Below are 16,791 nucleotides of genomic sequence, written 5' to 3'. Positions count from 1 at the left end.
TTATTTAGGGTAAATTACCTAGGTTACCATCAAATTATCGAGGACTCTTTTGTTAATTTTTTCAGTCGGTTTAAACTAAAAGCTCTCCAACTATTATAATAGTTTACTTTTGACCTTCAATTATTTTGATAATTGATTTTTAACCTTTGAATTATTTCTTCCCAAAATTATCAATATATTCAATCTTGACTATTTTCTATTTTGTTTTATGAATAAAAAAGATAATTTGTTCTATTGCAATCTATCAATTTTTTTTTTGTGATAATTACAGTAGAGTTTTAAACAATTGCAACTTCCTAGTTTATATTTTTGCTTTATACAATAAGATAAAAAATATGAATGTGATTAAACAATTACATGTAAATAGTATTCATTAAAAAGTATTAAAAACATCAATAATCATCTTTTACACACTGTAGTTAAAAACATAAAGAATAGCAACACACTACAATTAAAAAGACAAAACATTCAGTTAAAAAGACAAAATATTTATTCTTATCTATATATATATATAATGATGCTTAATTTTTAAAGTGTTCGGATTGCCGGGTCGAGAGCTGTGGTTAATTTGGATACTTGGATCAGATTGTGGGTTGACCCACCTTTAAATTTAAAACGGTTAAAAATAAAATTAAAAAAGCTAGAGGTATGTTTCGAACTTGCAACCTAATAAAACAAGTACAACTATTTAACCAACTAGGCTACAAAGACTTTATATTTTAAATTAAACATCAAATTTGATAAACGCGAGACGTTTTAATATTAATATAGGTTCAACTTTTTAACTAACTAATCTATATATATATAATGATGTTTAATTTTTAAAGTGTCCATATTGCCGGGTCGAGAACTGTGGTTAATTTGGATACTTGGGTCGGATTTTGGGTTGACGCGCCTTTAAATTTAAAACGGTTAAAAATAAAATTAAAAATGTTAGAGGTATGTTTCGAACTTGCAACCTAACAAAACAAGTACAACTCTTTAACCAACTAGGCTACAAAGACTTTATATTTTAAATTAAACACCAAATTTGATAAACGCGGGACGTTTTAATATTAATATAGGTTCAACTTTTTAACTAACTACTCTCTCTATATATAATGATGTTGAGTAAATGGATACTTGGGTCGGATTGTGGGTTGACCCACCCATAAACTTAAAACGGTTAAAAATAAAATTAACAATGTTATCCGTAATTTTTTTTTAGTCATCTACTTCATCCTCTACTTTTGACTAGTCACTGTACTTAAAAAGAAAAAGAATGCAGTTAAAAAGATAAAAGATCTACCATATAATGTAAATACATTCAACAAATCAAACAAATCTACTTACATATTGGTTCTCCGCCCTTTTAATGCTCATCATTCCTCCTTTATCTTACAAGTTTTAGCATTGTACCCCGAGTTTCCACACTTCTTACAGTGGATGACCACATACCTCCTCAGATTCTTTCCATAGTATTTTCTCTCATCTGATTCTTTTCTTCTTGTTTTCTTTGGTCTACCTGGTTGAACCATACAAACGGGAAGATCCAACTGCAATCCTAATGATGCAATCCTAATGATGAAGTTGGCCATATATCTTTACCATTGATTGAGTATAAGACACGATGTTAAATAGTGATGAATAATTCTTTTTTGTAACACTTGTCAACACATTCATGCACTTTTAGGCCATGTTGTTTTAAAACAACTATAGAATGACATTTTCTTATTGAAATTGTTGTAATACACTTTGAGTCTTGTGCATTATTTTTTACTGAGTTGCTACAGTACCACTTGACCCCTTATATTCTTTTTTACCGGGGTTATTGTAATACGACTTTGGCCCATTTTTGTTCTTTTAACTAGAGTTGGTTCGGTTGACAGTTCAATTTTAATCTAACAGTAAACATCAATCAATTTGTCCTTGTTTACCCACGTTCACATATTCATAATATCAACATCGTTTATAATGTTCCTTATATTACATTTCAAAAATTCAATTGGTTACATATACGAGAAGAACATATTATTGTTGTCATACCCTACGTCTTTAGTCATTGCCTTAATCTATTGGAAAGACAATCTATCAACATCACAATAATCAATGTAATCAATATCACCACCAACGTATAATAACTCATCTCTTTTTCCTCCATTATAAAGTTTAATGCTGAAAAATTCAGACTCAAAACTTGTAACCCAATATATATACATTGAAATAATATCGAAGTTAGAAGAATATATATGAATATTGTAAACTTGATATCAATGCATGATTAGAAAATGAGGGTTTTAATTAGAGAAAAAATGTTAAACATCTTATCAAGTATAATATAAACCAGTAACTCTGTATTATTTAAACAAATTGTCTCAAATTTAAGTGCACTTCCAACTGAAACAGTTTCAGCACAAAATTGAAGTTGTCTATAAATTACTATAGTAATAACTATTATCAACTACATATCCCAACTAGGAAATACATGAAAATAGAGAGCAGATAACAAATGATGAACATGTCAAATGATTTTTTACCTAACTAAAAGAATCATTACATCACATAAGAATTGTACTATTTTTTTTTCTATTTTCTTCAATAAAGATAAGTATATAGCAGAAATTAGGTACAAATGAGATCACTATAGCTAATACATGGAGTAGTATGTTTAAAAATAATATATCTTAAGGAAGAAAACTAAGAACATTATATACAACAAGTATTTATCGTATACTTGATTGGAACTAAAAACACAATTTATAGATCTAATTATCTAAGTCATTGGTCTGAAACTATAAACTTTATTTTCTGTCTCTCTTTACCCCTCTAGTAGACCTTTCTCTCGCACCGATCACAACTTAGGGCTTCTCTAGCAGATCATTTCTCTCTGCAAATTTATGGAAAAAAAGAAAGACTTCTCTAGCAGACCATTTGTCTCTGCAAATTTATGGAAAAGAAGAAAGACGATATTATGTAGGTAGGTGGACGTATAGAAGATGTAAAATCTGTTTTGAACAGAATGATGGTTGAAAATGAAGAGTTGTTATGATGATTGAAAATTAGGGTTTTAAATTAGAGACGTTATTTTTTAACGAAAAAAATGATAGAAGGACCTTTAGTGACCCTTTTTGATAGTTTGAGGGTCAATGGTAACCTTTCAAAAAATTTAAGAATAATTTATTTAAAAAAATAATTTAACGGTTAAAGATAATCGATCAATTAATTTGAGGACCATCTAGATAAAAATCTTATTATTTATAAATGAAGTGGTCAAGGATTATTAGTTGTACAAGTTTGAATAAAGCAAATTATTAAAGAATCATGATATTTAATGTTTAGAAGTTAAAAATAAAGCAAATTATTATTATTATTTTATGATTCTACTTTACCATTTTTTTTTTATTGTTTACTTTTCTATTGTTAATCTGTGATAATAATATTTAAATAGCAGTGATGATAAAAAAAAATAACATTAAAATCTGATAAAAGTAATATAAGAAAAAAAAAAACAACTCTTTCAGACCTTATTTTAAATTTCTTTTTTTTTTTATGAACAAATAGAAAAAAATGAAAAAAATATATTGGGTTGAATAACTAAAATATTATTTTTATTTAATAATTTAAAATTTAGAAAAAGTAAAGTAAGATTACTTTTTATATTTTATTTAATAATTTAATACAAAAGTGGTCAATTAATTACGTAAGAATGATTTTTTTTAGATTAAATTTAATTAATTCTAATAAATATAATATATTGGAAATATAATATAAAGATAATATATATGTATGATATTATCCCAATATAATAAATTGTGATAATATCGATATTATATTATATTATATTATATTAGTTTTCTTATAAGTTTAATTTAATGTTTTATGTAATTAGAGATAATTCAATACAATCTTTTCTTATATTTTGATAATATCTTATCGATATATTATTTTAATATTATATTTTCAATATATTATATTTATTATATTTATTAAATTCAAATAAAATAAAGTTAGTTTTGAATGGACTGTAAAATTAAAATTTGAGTTAATTTTTTTAAAATATAAAAATCTATATTAAAGAGGTTGTTTGAGATTTGGATTATTTGGGTTAAACAGTATAGATTGAAATTAATGTACATGATGAGATTTGAATTAAGTTGTCAAAGTATATACTTAAATATGTAATATAAATTAGTTGTTTATTTAATAAAAAAAGTTTTGATGAGTTAAAAAGATATTACATTATCTAAATAATTATATTTATTTTAAATAATAGTAAAAAAGATTAACATTTATGAGAAAAAAAATATAAATTAAATACACTATATTGACATTAATACCAACTTACATGAATTTCGTGAGATATATAATAAGTATATATATAAAATGTTATTTATCTATAAATATTTTAAATAAAATTAATATTATTCAAATTTAATTAATTTAAAATTAGTTTTAGTTTGTAAAAATTAAGTTTAATTTAAACTTAATCTTAAAATATATTTTTTTTCCTTCGACACTCACTTAACTCCTCAATGAACCATCATTTTGTGACTCACACTTTTTTATGTGTCTCTTTTATCCTTTCGGTAAATCACTCATCAATTTTAGTCAATCTCAATTAATGACACACCTCTTATCTCTAGTCAAACTCAACCACTACCCTTAATTGACCCTCATCTTTTGACTCACTTTTTTTTCATATGCCTCTTTATCCACTTATCAATTCACCACTAACCATAATTTTGTGACACACATTTTTTCATATGTCTATTTATTCATCGACAAACCATTCACCAATCTTAGTCGACCTCTATTTTACTCTCACTTTAATAAATCAACAAACAATCTCAATTGATCACACACCTCTTATCATCATCAAAACTCAACCACTAACCACCCACTGACCCTAATCTTGTGACTCACACTTTTTCATATCACTTTATCCATCGACAAATCACTCACAAATCTTAGTCGACTTCTCATTTACTCTCACTTCAATCAGCCAACCAACAACCAATCTTAAGATAATAATAACAAAAATTTTTTAAAAAAAGAAATTAAACCATTAAAATACCAAATTAAATTAATAATAACCTAAATTAAAAAAAAGAAATTAATATAATAATATATTTTTTTTAACTTTATTAATTCACCGACCAAACTTATATATAATCTTCATACAATTTAATGCATAAATATACATTTTCAAGATAAAATTGGATGAATATGTATTTTACTTTTTAATATTTTATGAATTCACCAATCAAAATTATAGATTAATATCATCATATTTAATGCATGTTAGTTAGATTCACAATATTTGACTCATTAAATATGATTTGAATTTCATCTTTATCCCATCATCTTTATTTATATAATCTTTCATTATTAAGTCTTATCTATCCACAATTCAAAAAGAGGTAATTTGAGTTAAATTATTTAATCCTTAAAAAGAAAGAAAAAAAAAAACATAAAAAGAGTCGTGTCGAGTACATTAAAAGACACGGCTATCGAAGGGCATTGATTCAGTTGGCGATAAATTCCCACCAAAAAGGATTCCCGCCGCTATAATAATAATAAGCCCTTCTTCCTTCCTTTCCTTCCTTCCCCGATCGTCTTATTTATTTCATCATCATCACTGCACTTTCTTGCTTCGTCTAATTTCTCTACTACTTACAACCCTGCTGCATTAGGTTATCATCGCCCATGAAGCTTCGGCCGCGTCTTCCTAGGTCGTCGTCGTCGACAACAGGTTTCTCATTCTTTTACTTTTCCTTTTGACAAGATTTTCTGGTTCTAAGTGATTGATTGTGTTATACAGTAGTTGGGTTTTGTCTCCAACGACGTTTTAATTAACTGTCAATGACTGAATTAAAAGAATATGTGTCGAATCGATCAATTTTGTAAGCGGTTTTTTTATGGTCTGTAATGCAGGGAATGAAAGACGAGAAAACATCGATGTAGACGAGGATGATACCAGGGGCACTTCTGATTCAGATTTCGTTGGTAACAACGGGGAAGGTGTGGTCTCTCTCTCTCTCTCTGTCTATCTATATATATGTGTATGCATGTATATCTATCTATCTACTATCTTTCTTCACCCAACCCTCTTTCTGTTTGACCTAGTTAGTGCTTCTATCTGCAAACTCAAAATGGATTGATTGTTTGGAAAGTTAAAAGAGGATTAAATTTGTTGGTTTACCTAAGAGGAGGAGAGTTAGGGTTGTGTCTAATGCCAACATAGTACTTTATGTTTATACAGGTAATGATGAACGTGTGCTTATAGACTTAAATTCTCTGCCTGAGGATGACCCAGAAGTTATATGTTTAGAAATCAGTGATAGTGATTCTGATTCTGATGTTGTTGTGTACAAGCCGAAAAAGAAGTCTGGTTTGAAGAAGAGAAAGGAGTTTCCTGTACCAAGAGAAGAGGTGTTGATTCCTGAGATGGTTGAAATTATTGATGAAGAACAAGTCCATGAACCCGTTAAGAAGAATACTAAAAGAAAGAGGAAATGCAAGAAGGTTTCTTCAGATACAACCTTAATGTGGGAAGTTTGGGAAGAAGAACTTGACAAATGGGCTGAAGAGAGTATGGCTCAAGCTGTTGATTTGATTGATCAAAATGAGATGGTTTCTGAAACTGTCGACACACCCTTGGAGTTGGTTATGCCTCTGCTGAGGTACCAGAAAGAATGGCTGGCTTGGGCTCTTAAGCAAGAGGACTCTGCAGCAAGAGGGGGAATCCTTGCAGACGAAATGGGTATGGGGAAGACTGTTCAAGCAATAGCCCTTGTCCTTGCAAAACGGAAAATCCAAAGAGAAAATTTTGAAGCAACTGCATCATTACCTTCATCCAGCTCATCTAATGAATTGCCAGAAATGAAGGCAACCCTTGTTATTTGTCCCTTGGTTGCTGTCACCCAATGGGTTAGCGAAATTGACCGTTTCACTTTGAAGGGCAGTAATAAGATTCTTATCTATCACGGGGCTAACAGAGAGAAGAGCATTCAACAATTTTCTGATTTTGACTTCGTCATAACCACGTACTCCATTATTGAGTCCGAGTATAGGAAAAATGTGATGCCACCTAAACTTAAGTGTTTGTGGTGTGGGAGGTTATTGCATCAACAGAAAATGTCTATTCACTTGAGATATTTCTGTGGGCCTTATGCTAAAAAAACTGCAAACCAAGCTAAACAAGAAAAGAAGGTATCTGAATCCAGCGATGTCCAAACAAGTAAATCTGGTGGAAAAAACAAAGGTCGTTTCAAGATGAACCATATGTCAATCAACACGGAGAAAGAACTGGAAAATGAATCTGATACGGAAGATATAAAATCAAAGAAGTCCATTCTCCATTCTGTAAAATGGAACCGCGTTATTCTGGATGAGGTAAATTCTGCTGTTTGTCTTAAGGAAACTTCTAATCAACACTTTCAAATAAGAGATAAAGATTGTGCATAGCATATAAGTCTTAGAATAGAACTATCTATTCTAGATTTTTGTAGAGCAAAGCAGTGTTACTCTAGTACCAATTTCTATTTTTTTTTTCTTTTAATAAAGGAAGTTATATTTCCATTCAGAATACAAAATGTTTAGTCAGACACAAAGTTACTCAACTTATGAGGCAAAGCTATGTGACTACATGCAGTGAAACATGAATTGCTGTATAGGCAAATAGTTACATTTATCATTTTCCTCAATACTAAAAATAGTTGGCTGTGCAGTGACGACTCATTTGACATGAGCTCATATTATAACCATTTTCATAATGAATCATCTTCAATGCCTACTACTTATGCATGCAAATTATGGTTATGAATCCCTCTTGTCTTGATACATCATTCTTTTCCCATTATATATCATTTGTATTTATCTAATAGAGGTAAGCATGCTACAATGATACTTATGCTATTATTTCAGTCACATAAGTTCCATAAATTTGTTATCTTGTACACCTGAAGCACATTGCACATAGGTGTTCCTCTTGTTTACCCTACAATAGTCGCTTTCCTAGAATTGCCGACTCATAGTTGTATTTCTTGGAAAATATTATTCAATCAGTAAGTCTCAACATTCTTGGGTATAACTTATACATTTAACCTGCATTATTCTCCAGTTAAGGTCATATCCAGATAGTGTGATTCTCCCTCCATTGGACACACAATGTAGTTGTAGTTGACTTGCAATAGTTGTTTTAAAATCTCTCGAACTATAACTGTGCTTTTCATGTAGGCCCATTATATTAAAGATAGGCGCAGCAACACTACAAGAGCTGTTCTGGCATTAAACTCTTCATTTAGATGGGCTTTAAGTGGCACTCCTCTTCAGAATCGTGTGGGAGAGCTTTACTCTTTGGTAAGTGTGGTGACATTGAAGTTGATGCCTTAAAACTAAAGAATTCAAATTTCTATATCTTGGCTTTGGCAGGTACGATTTATACAGATAGTTCCATACTCCTATTACTTCTGTAAAGACTGTGACTGTAAAACACTTGATTACAGGTATGAATCATGATTCTGTGTCCATATTCATGATGAAAAACCTTGTTATGTGGATTTCAATCACTTTATGGAGTCAAATCTCGTATCTTTAAGGATGCTTTTCTGATAATAAACTGTCTATATCTTTTCTTCTTGACACGTGTTTTCTGCTAATATATATTTAAATTGAATATGATACCCATTACTCAGTAACAATTGCTCCCTAAACCCTAAACCATAAGGTTTGCAGACAATACTGGGCTTTTCATTCAAACTATGTGATGAAATCTTGTTGTTTACCCTTTAAGTTCCACTGTGTGGTTGAAATCCTGGAGATTTACTGAAATGATCTGTGGCTTTCCATCTCATAATGTAGGATTCTTTTACGCAATTGCTAATTTCTAAGCTATCCATCTTTATTATGTATCTTGTCATTGGTTTCTGTAGCAATCTGTTGTTAATTTTAGTGCTACAACTATTAATTTTAATTTCAGTGCAACTGACTGTCCAAACTGCCCCCATAAATCTGTAAGGCACTTTTGCTGGTGGAATAAAGTAAGTCACGTTGTGCAATACTACTCTTCTGAAGTGTTTTCCTTACTGTTGGTGAAATTCTTGGTACTAAAATCATGTACTGTTTTTGTGTTCTTTTCATATTTAAAGTATATTGCTAAACCTATACAATCTTATGGGAATTTGGATGAGGGGAGAAAAGCCATGATAATTTTAAGGCATAAAGTACTGAAAAGCATAGTACTAAGACGAACCAAGAAGGGAAGAGCAGCAGATCTGGCACTTCCTCCTAGGATCGTGAGTTTCTATTCTCCTCTTTTTTATGCATCTTTTGTTCCTTACCTCTTCATTGAAATTCCACATAATTTTCAGGTTTCATTGAGGAAAGATTCACTAGATATCAAAGAAGACGACTATTATTCATCATTATACAATGAAAGTCAGGCACAATTTAATACGTATGTGACTTCTAGATTTACCAGTCCATTTATTATATTCACAGCTCAGTTAATATCTGTTCTTAGCCAGATTGAGAAGTTACCTGCTGCATTTTTTTTGTTTCATGGTTCCTTGTATGTGAAAAAACTGTGTATGCTCTCCTTTGGAGTAATTGGGGTGGAGAGACTACACCATAACTACCTAATTGAACTGAAAGCTTTAGAAAGTTTGACTATTGATATGAGATTATAGCATGTGATGGATTAAGGATACACTGATAACAACACAGCTTAGGTTTTCGAAGGGGCAAGAGTAGACAGCACTTGGCTGAAAGATGAGAAGATTATTATGTTTATTATAGATAACTGATGTTTTTAATATGTAATATGAATAGTTAATTAGGATAGTTATGGTGATAATTATTAGTAGATTACAGAATCTTATTTAATGATAGTACTACTATTATATATCATGCTTAATATAATAAAATGAAAAGGACATAACCATGGAAAGCTATATTACCACATGTTGTCTAGTATCCATAAGAATAAGGTGATACCTAAAACTAGTATGTAATAAAATGGTCTTTAATCATTTGATTGGTAAAAGTGACAAAGATGAAGTTCATGTCAAACAAAATGTGATACAAAAAGATGGCATCTACTAAATGGGAAGGAGTAATATTTTACCCCCTTTGTACACAGGTATATTAGTGCTGGGACTTTGATGAATAACTATGCTCATATATTTGATCTCCTGACAAGACTGCGCCAGGTAAATGATTCACTATATACTATTTGATAGAATTCTATGTTGCATTTTAATTTCTAAAACTTTTTAGGGATTTTCTATGCTATATGTATTATTTTCCAAGACTTTTTGAGGATGATGGGATCCTTCTTCAAAATGCCAGCCTCATTAATAGACGACGAATATCTTAGCTTTCACATAGAAAAATTCAAATGTACACTGCTTTATTAGTGGTTCTTATATTATTATCTAAACACCATTGCTTTTGAGGAAGGAACCACAAACTTGAGGGAAATTTTTGGTTAGCGCATGGGCGTTGGGAAAATTGGAGTCCCAACTAAGCAAGCATATGAGCTCATTAAGAATATGGCTTTGTCGAGCTTCCTAACTCTGGACCCTGTACGTCATGCTCCTTCTGTTGAGAAGCAAAGCAGTATCTTAAGTCTTACGTAGACTAACAGTTGGTGTGTGCTTAAGGAGGAGGTCATGAGTTTGACTCCTATCATTCAAAAAACATTTACATGGGTTAACTGTTGTGAATCTGCAATCATATATGAGAAGTTTGTTGTCTCTGTTTCTATCTTCATTGTAGGTACTACATTGCTTCAGAGACATGGAAATTTGACAGTTACTTTTATTACTTTCAATAGTAATGTGCCACAAAGATCTTGGTTGCCTTCTCTTTGATGATAGTAGCTACATAAATGTTTACTGGTTTTTTGTCATATAGATATCTTCATGTTTACTTTGATTGTTCTAATAACGTTAAATGATCGCTGAGGGTAAGTTCAGCCACCTTGATATCATAGAACAAATAACACAGAATGTTTCTAGAGTTTCTTTTAAGAGTTCTGCAAAATCTCTCTTACAAATATGGTCTCTTCAGAAAATTTCACAATATCATCTAGAATTTTCCTGTGGGATCCAGGACTTCTTCTAGCGGTTCGAAACCTCATCTTTAAATAAAGGAGGTCAATGATTCTATAGTTACCTATCTCCCATAAAGAAAATAAGGGGCTTGCTACTAGGGGTCCAGTTAAGAGACAAATCTTTAAAGAACTAAGCACAAAACTTAGAGAGTGAGTGAGGAAGCCTAAGAGTTGAATTTTGGAACTGTCCATACAAACTCCATAACCAAAATGACTCTCTAAAATCCTATGAACAACAATATATGCATCTTCTGTATGCTTATTGCACATTGTTGATGTTACAGGCGGTTGATCACCCTTACCTTGTGGTATATTCAAGTACATCGATGGAAAGGATTGGAAACATTCAGGCTGCTAATGCTGGGCGATTGTGTTACTTATGTGCTGATACTGTTGAAGATCCTGTAGTGAGTTGTTACTATTGTTGCTGAGCTCATTATATCTAGAATTAGAAAAATTACATGGAAAGTATGCATCTATCTTATTTATATTATGTTTGATGGAGACCCATAGTTTGATATCTAAGGCTCTATGTAACTCATGCTATATTTGCAAAACTCAGTATAAGAAAATCTTCTTTGAGCATGACAAGTGTAGGATGCTGAAGGACTAACTTGGTGTACAATTGAAATCATCCGTTAGAGAATACATATCTTCCACCAAGATTTTTTTTAAGTGTTAATAACATATATTGCTCTTAAATTGACATCAGGCAGGACACATATCAAGCATAATTAGTGATTCTATTTAAGTTTTGTTTACCTTCTATTCTTATGTTCTGTAAATTTATCATAGGTAACCTCATGTGCACACATCTTCTGCAAGTCATGTTTGATCGGTTATTCTACTAACCTTGAACAAGTCTCATGCCCTACATGTTCCAAACCGCTTACTGTTGACTTCACCGCAACTACTCATACAGACCAAACTCCAGTAACAAATGTGAAAGGATTCAGATCCTCTAGTATTCTAAACAGAATCCGGCTAGATGATTTCCAGACCAGCACAAAAATTGATGCACTGGTAAGTGTTCCCTATTGTTCTTTATTATCATCGCCTTTACATATTACATGAACATTGTAAATCAAATGTCTCTTTAAAAAGTCCAAAGAACAACCCCAATCACCCTCTTACAATCAGCTTGAGATTCTCTTTGCTTTTCTTATGCTTAAAACTGGTATAGTAATGTTCTTTTTGTGTATTATTAACTGTTTTCTTTCTACTTGACTTAATTGGTTTAGAGAGAAGAAATCAGATTCATGGTTGAAAGAGATGGTTCTGCCAAAGGAATTGTTTTCAGCCAATTCACTTCGTTCCTGGATCTGATACATTATGCCCTCCAAAAGGTTATAAATTATTGCGCCTTCTCAATTTTGAACCTCCCAATAAAGCCAAAATATATTGACCTCTCGTGAACCTTTTACAGTCTGGAATAATGTGTGTCCAGCTAGTTGGCTCCATGTCTATGAGTGCTCGAGATGCTGCAATTTCAAAGTTTACCCATGATCCAGACTGTCGAATTTTTCTTATGAGCTTAAAAGCTGGAGGTGTGGCTCTCAATCTCACAATTGCATCACATGTAAGCAATAAACCTTCTCGCTATCTTTTGTGCTTACTCTTACGTCATGCAGTTTAAGACTGCTTGATTATTTCATTTTGTTATGAAGGAAGAACAGTAAAAGAAAACTCTGCTGTATATTCATCAAAATTAAAAAAAAAAATATTGTCCTGTCTTCACCGCATACTAGAATATTGAGATCTTGGATCTTGAAAACAATGATATTCATGTTTGGTTTAAGCATCCTGGACTAGTATTAGACATGGTGCATACCTCAAGCCTCTCGGTTTGGTTTGGTAGTATGTACAAGTTCTATTGAGGTATGAGGTACTCTGTATGTTGTTTTTGTGTCTTGTAACTCAGTTTTAAGGGTATAAAAATGTAGTATATTTTAATCAATTTATCTTCTACCCAAATTTAAAATATATATTTTTTTTTAATTATAATTGGATATGTGTGATAAATTGACTTTTAAAAAAAAAGTTATATGAAATTAGATAAGGTAGGCTAAAGTAATTATATAGTTAATAAAATAACTACATTGAGTGAAAAGTATTATTGCAACTTATAATTGAAATGAAGCTGCTAATATTATTTAATAAAATTTAACTATTTATATGATTAATATGTAAAGAATAAAAATAGAAAGAAAAACAAAACAAAATAACCTTAATCTTTTATACTAGGGAGGAGAATGAAACTAGTTAGATGATGGATATACCCTGTATGCTTGTACCCCTATATCAAAAATGGCCAAGTGATAAGCATGGTCTTGTGCTGATTCTTAGGGTAGGCCCTAAGTAAGGTAGGGGTTATTCTTGGTAACTAGGCATTTGTAGTGTTATTGTAAAAAAGCATGTTTCCCCTCCTTGGTCGATTAGGAGTGTTGTTTCTGTTGAGATCTGGTCTGGGCACTTTTGACTCTTTCCCTGTTTTTATGTTTTAGGTTTTCTTGATGGACCCTTGGTGGAACCCAGCAGTGGAGAGACAAGCACAGGACAGGATTCATCGAATCGGGCAATATAAACCCATCAGGTGCCATATTTAATAATGCATGTGCATGTCATTGTAGTTGGATTTTGATATCTTGTTTTGTTCTTTTAGGGTGGTGAGGTTTGTGATTGAGAACACAATTGAGGAGAGGATTCTTAAGTTGCAGGAGAAGAAGGAGCTTGTATTTGAAGGGTTGGTTAATTTGTTATCTTTAATGTTTAAAAGTCTTGAGCTTATATATTTTCACAAATAATAATTTGAGTTTGACAGTCTCTTTCCTCTTTATTTGATTTTGTTCAGGACTGTTGGTGGTTCATCGGACGCTCTTGGAAAATTAACAGAAGAAGACCTTAAGTTCTTATTCATCACTTAATAATGTCACAGTTTTCTTGATGAAAAAGGTTATAGAGAATTATTATGGGCCATCTCCTTTTGTTGATGTCTTTGGGATGACCTTCTTCTTCTTCTATATGAATTGCATCAGAACAGAATAGGACAGATGCATTTTTGTAGGCTTTATTTACTATATCTGTTGTTTGAAGCTTAGCTTTTGGTTAAGTTTTTAGGGTTACCTTCCTTTGAAGGCCTTGTGGAGATTTCTTAATATTCTATATAATTGTCAGTCAGATAGATCCTAGTTGGCTTTGTGTCTCGATCAGATAGATCATCTTTTGGGTTGCTGCAAACTTCTCTCCTTGCCTTCTTCTTCTTCTTCTTCTTCTTAACTTAGAATTATTCCTATTGAAGAAGAAACATGGTTTTGCTGACGCATCATATAAAAAATGTGACAATGGCTTAGCTTTTTGACTCTTCTATTGCAGGTGTGAAACTGAGATTTCTTAACTTGGGTTCTAGATTATGTTTTAATCTTTGACCTTTTAAGGAAGACAGAAGGGATCAAGGGAGACTAAGTTATTTATGTGAATGGGACTGGGTCCATAACTCAAAACTCATAATAATTGACTTTAATTTGTGTTAGGCAACAGCGGCTCTATAATAAATTGAGGATTTTGGCCAACAATAAGGAGGAAAATTAAATCCAACACCATTCAAATAAACACTACTTACTAGCTATATAAGAATTTGTTTAGTAATTAATGTGGGATTTAATAAATCAAGTTGTTTGACTTATTAAAAAAAACATGTGATTATGAATCTAAAGTCTTAACTGTTGAGAAATTTTATGTCTCGATTTTATCTTTTGGGGTTATTCAATCCAAAAATAAATGAATGTGCCCACTTCTAATATTTTATCTTATTCAAAGACTCCAAAGCTTATTTGACAATGGACTAAATTATTTTTACTCTAAATAAAACCAATTATTAAGACTTTTTTTCTTTTCTTTTCTTTTTAAGTGTATACCAATACTTTACAAAGAAGCTAATTTATGTTATAATTAAGAAAAATAAAATTAATAAAAACATCATAAAATAGTATAAAGCAAGTAAAGTATATTATTATTAGTAATTGGAATAATGGTCAAGCTCATTGATGTTTTCTTATTTAATGTTTCTCCTTGCCCTTATGACTTTCATCTCTGTGAATTTTACAAAATCAAAATTGGATTCGAGAAATGAAGCAAATAAATAAGATATAATAGTAATATTTGAGATTGAGTGAATAGTAACAAGAAATACAATATCTCTTTCTAACTAGATTCTAATTTAATAATGTCTTCATGTGCTATTATGATCTCTAATAATGAACCAACTCTCTTCACGTCTCCAATCTGGTGGTGGTGGTGGTTGTCTTGAAAACAAACAAAGCCGCCGGATTCTGTCCGCCGGTGAACTCGAACACTCCCCGGCAAGATTTTCCGATACTTCTTCTTCTTCTTCCACTGTCCCACTCCAAACCCCTTCATCTAATATACTCGTCGGAGAATTCCAAGGCAATTTAACATTAACACTAACCTTTCCAAATTCCACATCCATAAATGGGTGTCTGAGAAGCTCCGTCGCCGTCCACCGTTCTTTTGGATCTCTACTCAAACACTTACTCACAAAGTCCCTAGCTTTACAAGAAAGGTAGTCCGGAATCACCGGTAACTCGCCGGAAAACGCGATCTTGTAAAGAACAGAAACTGGGTCTGTCATGTTTAGCCACGGCGGTCGTCCGGTAGCCATCTCGATTATCGTACAACCCAAAGCCCATATATCAGACGGAAACCCCTGTTCCTTCCCACAAGCAGTCTCCGGCGCCATGAACATAGGCGTGCCGGCGATCGGTTGATCAACCTCCTCCTGACCCAATTTAGCACAACCGAAATCAGATATTTTAACACCATCTTCTCCGATCAGAATATTCTCTCCCTTGATATCACAATGTGATATTCCAATCGAATGTATGTAATTCAACCCTTCTAAAATTTGGCGGGTGTAGTAACCGATTACCGACTCTTCCAATCGACCTCGCCGGAGAATTTCATCGGCCAAAGAACCGCCGGGAAGGAGCTCCATGAGTAAATTATAAACAAGCTCGTGATTTTCCATGGTAATGTCATGCCCAATGTAGCCGACTATGTAGGGATGGCTTAAAACAGATAAGATCCTCTGTTCTTTCTGTAAGGAGTGAGAGAGAGAAAGGTCGGCGGATTTGACGGCGAAGATGTCACCGGAATCGGAGGTGGCAGATGAAACGACGGCGTATGATCCACGGCCTATGATGGTGCCTCTTGACCAGTCCATCTGGAATTGAAATGAGAGAGAAAGTTGGTTCTGTTTAGTTGGTTGGTTGGTTCCTTATATACAATTTTTTTTCAAAAAAAAAATTTGGCTTTCTGGGACCCACATGTTGCTGACATGTACAATGAAACTTTTTGCTTACCTAAGTCTAACAAATTAATACACAAAAACCTAACTTATACGAATGTTTTTTTTATTAATTGTTTAATCAAAGTGTTATAACTTAAAAAACTAATGGACATTAAAATTTTGAAATTATATAAAAAAAATTAAAACTGTATAGCTAATTAAATGGTGTTAGATTTAGGGTTGGGGAGTTGACGTGTCAAAATCTGAGTGGTTAGGAATGGAGTTGGCAAAATATTTGGCACTTTAGGGGTGACATGGCAAGATGCCACGTGGAAATGTACTGGCTTGAGTTATAAGATATGGTTAGGCAGAAATTAATAAATGTTTGTAC

The 16,791-nt window shown here is 32.0% G+C and overlaps 2 protein-coding genes across 2 annotated transcripts; one reads left to right on the top strand and one right to left on the bottom strand.

Moving 5' to 3' along the window:
* Positions 1-5,523: 5,523 nt before the first annotated feature.
* LOC124926056 (DNA repair protein RAD16) lies at positions 5,524-14,225 on the top strand. The gene is made up of 16 exons (XM_047466220.1): positions 5,524-5,731; positions 5,914-6,000; positions 6,242-7,374; positions 8,218-8,340; positions 8,413-8,486; positions 8,960-9,020; positions 9,129-9,275; positions 9,351-9,436; positions 10,121-10,190; positions 11,380-11,502; positions 11,891-12,118; positions 12,337-12,441; positions 12,522-12,674; positions 13,600-13,688; positions 13,758-13,838; positions 13,947-14,225. The coding sequence occupies exons 1-16, from the start codon at positions 5,686-5,688 to the stop codon at positions 14,017-14,019; spliced, it is 2,679 nt and encodes an 892-aa protein (XP_047322176.1). The 5' UTR covers positions 5,524-5,685; the 3' UTR covers positions 14,020-14,225.
* A 1,044-nt stretch (positions 14,226-15,269) lies between these two features.
* Positions 15,270-16,361, bottom strand: LOC124927352 (mitogen-activated protein kinase kinase kinase 17-like). Its single transcript, XM_047467756.1, has one exon. The coding sequence runs from the start codon at positions 16,332-16,334 to the stop codon at positions 15,324-15,326; it is 1,011 nt and encodes a 336-aa protein (XP_047323712.1). The 5' UTR covers positions 16,335-16,361; the 3' UTR covers positions 15,270-15,323.
* Between the last annotated feature and the right edge of the window lie 430 nt (positions 16,362-16,791).

The sequence above is a fragment of the Impatiens glandulifera genome, chromosome 2, assembly GCF_907164915.1.
Source record: "Impatiens glandulifera chromosome 2, dImpGla2.1, whole genome shotgun sequence".
Lineage (NCBI taxonomy): Eukaryota > Viridiplantae > Streptophyta > Magnoliopsida > Ericales > Balsaminaceae > Impatiens > Impatiens glandulifera.
The sequence above is the reverse complement of the archived record's forward strand: the minus strand, read 5'-3'. Positions and strand labels throughout refer to the sequence as shown.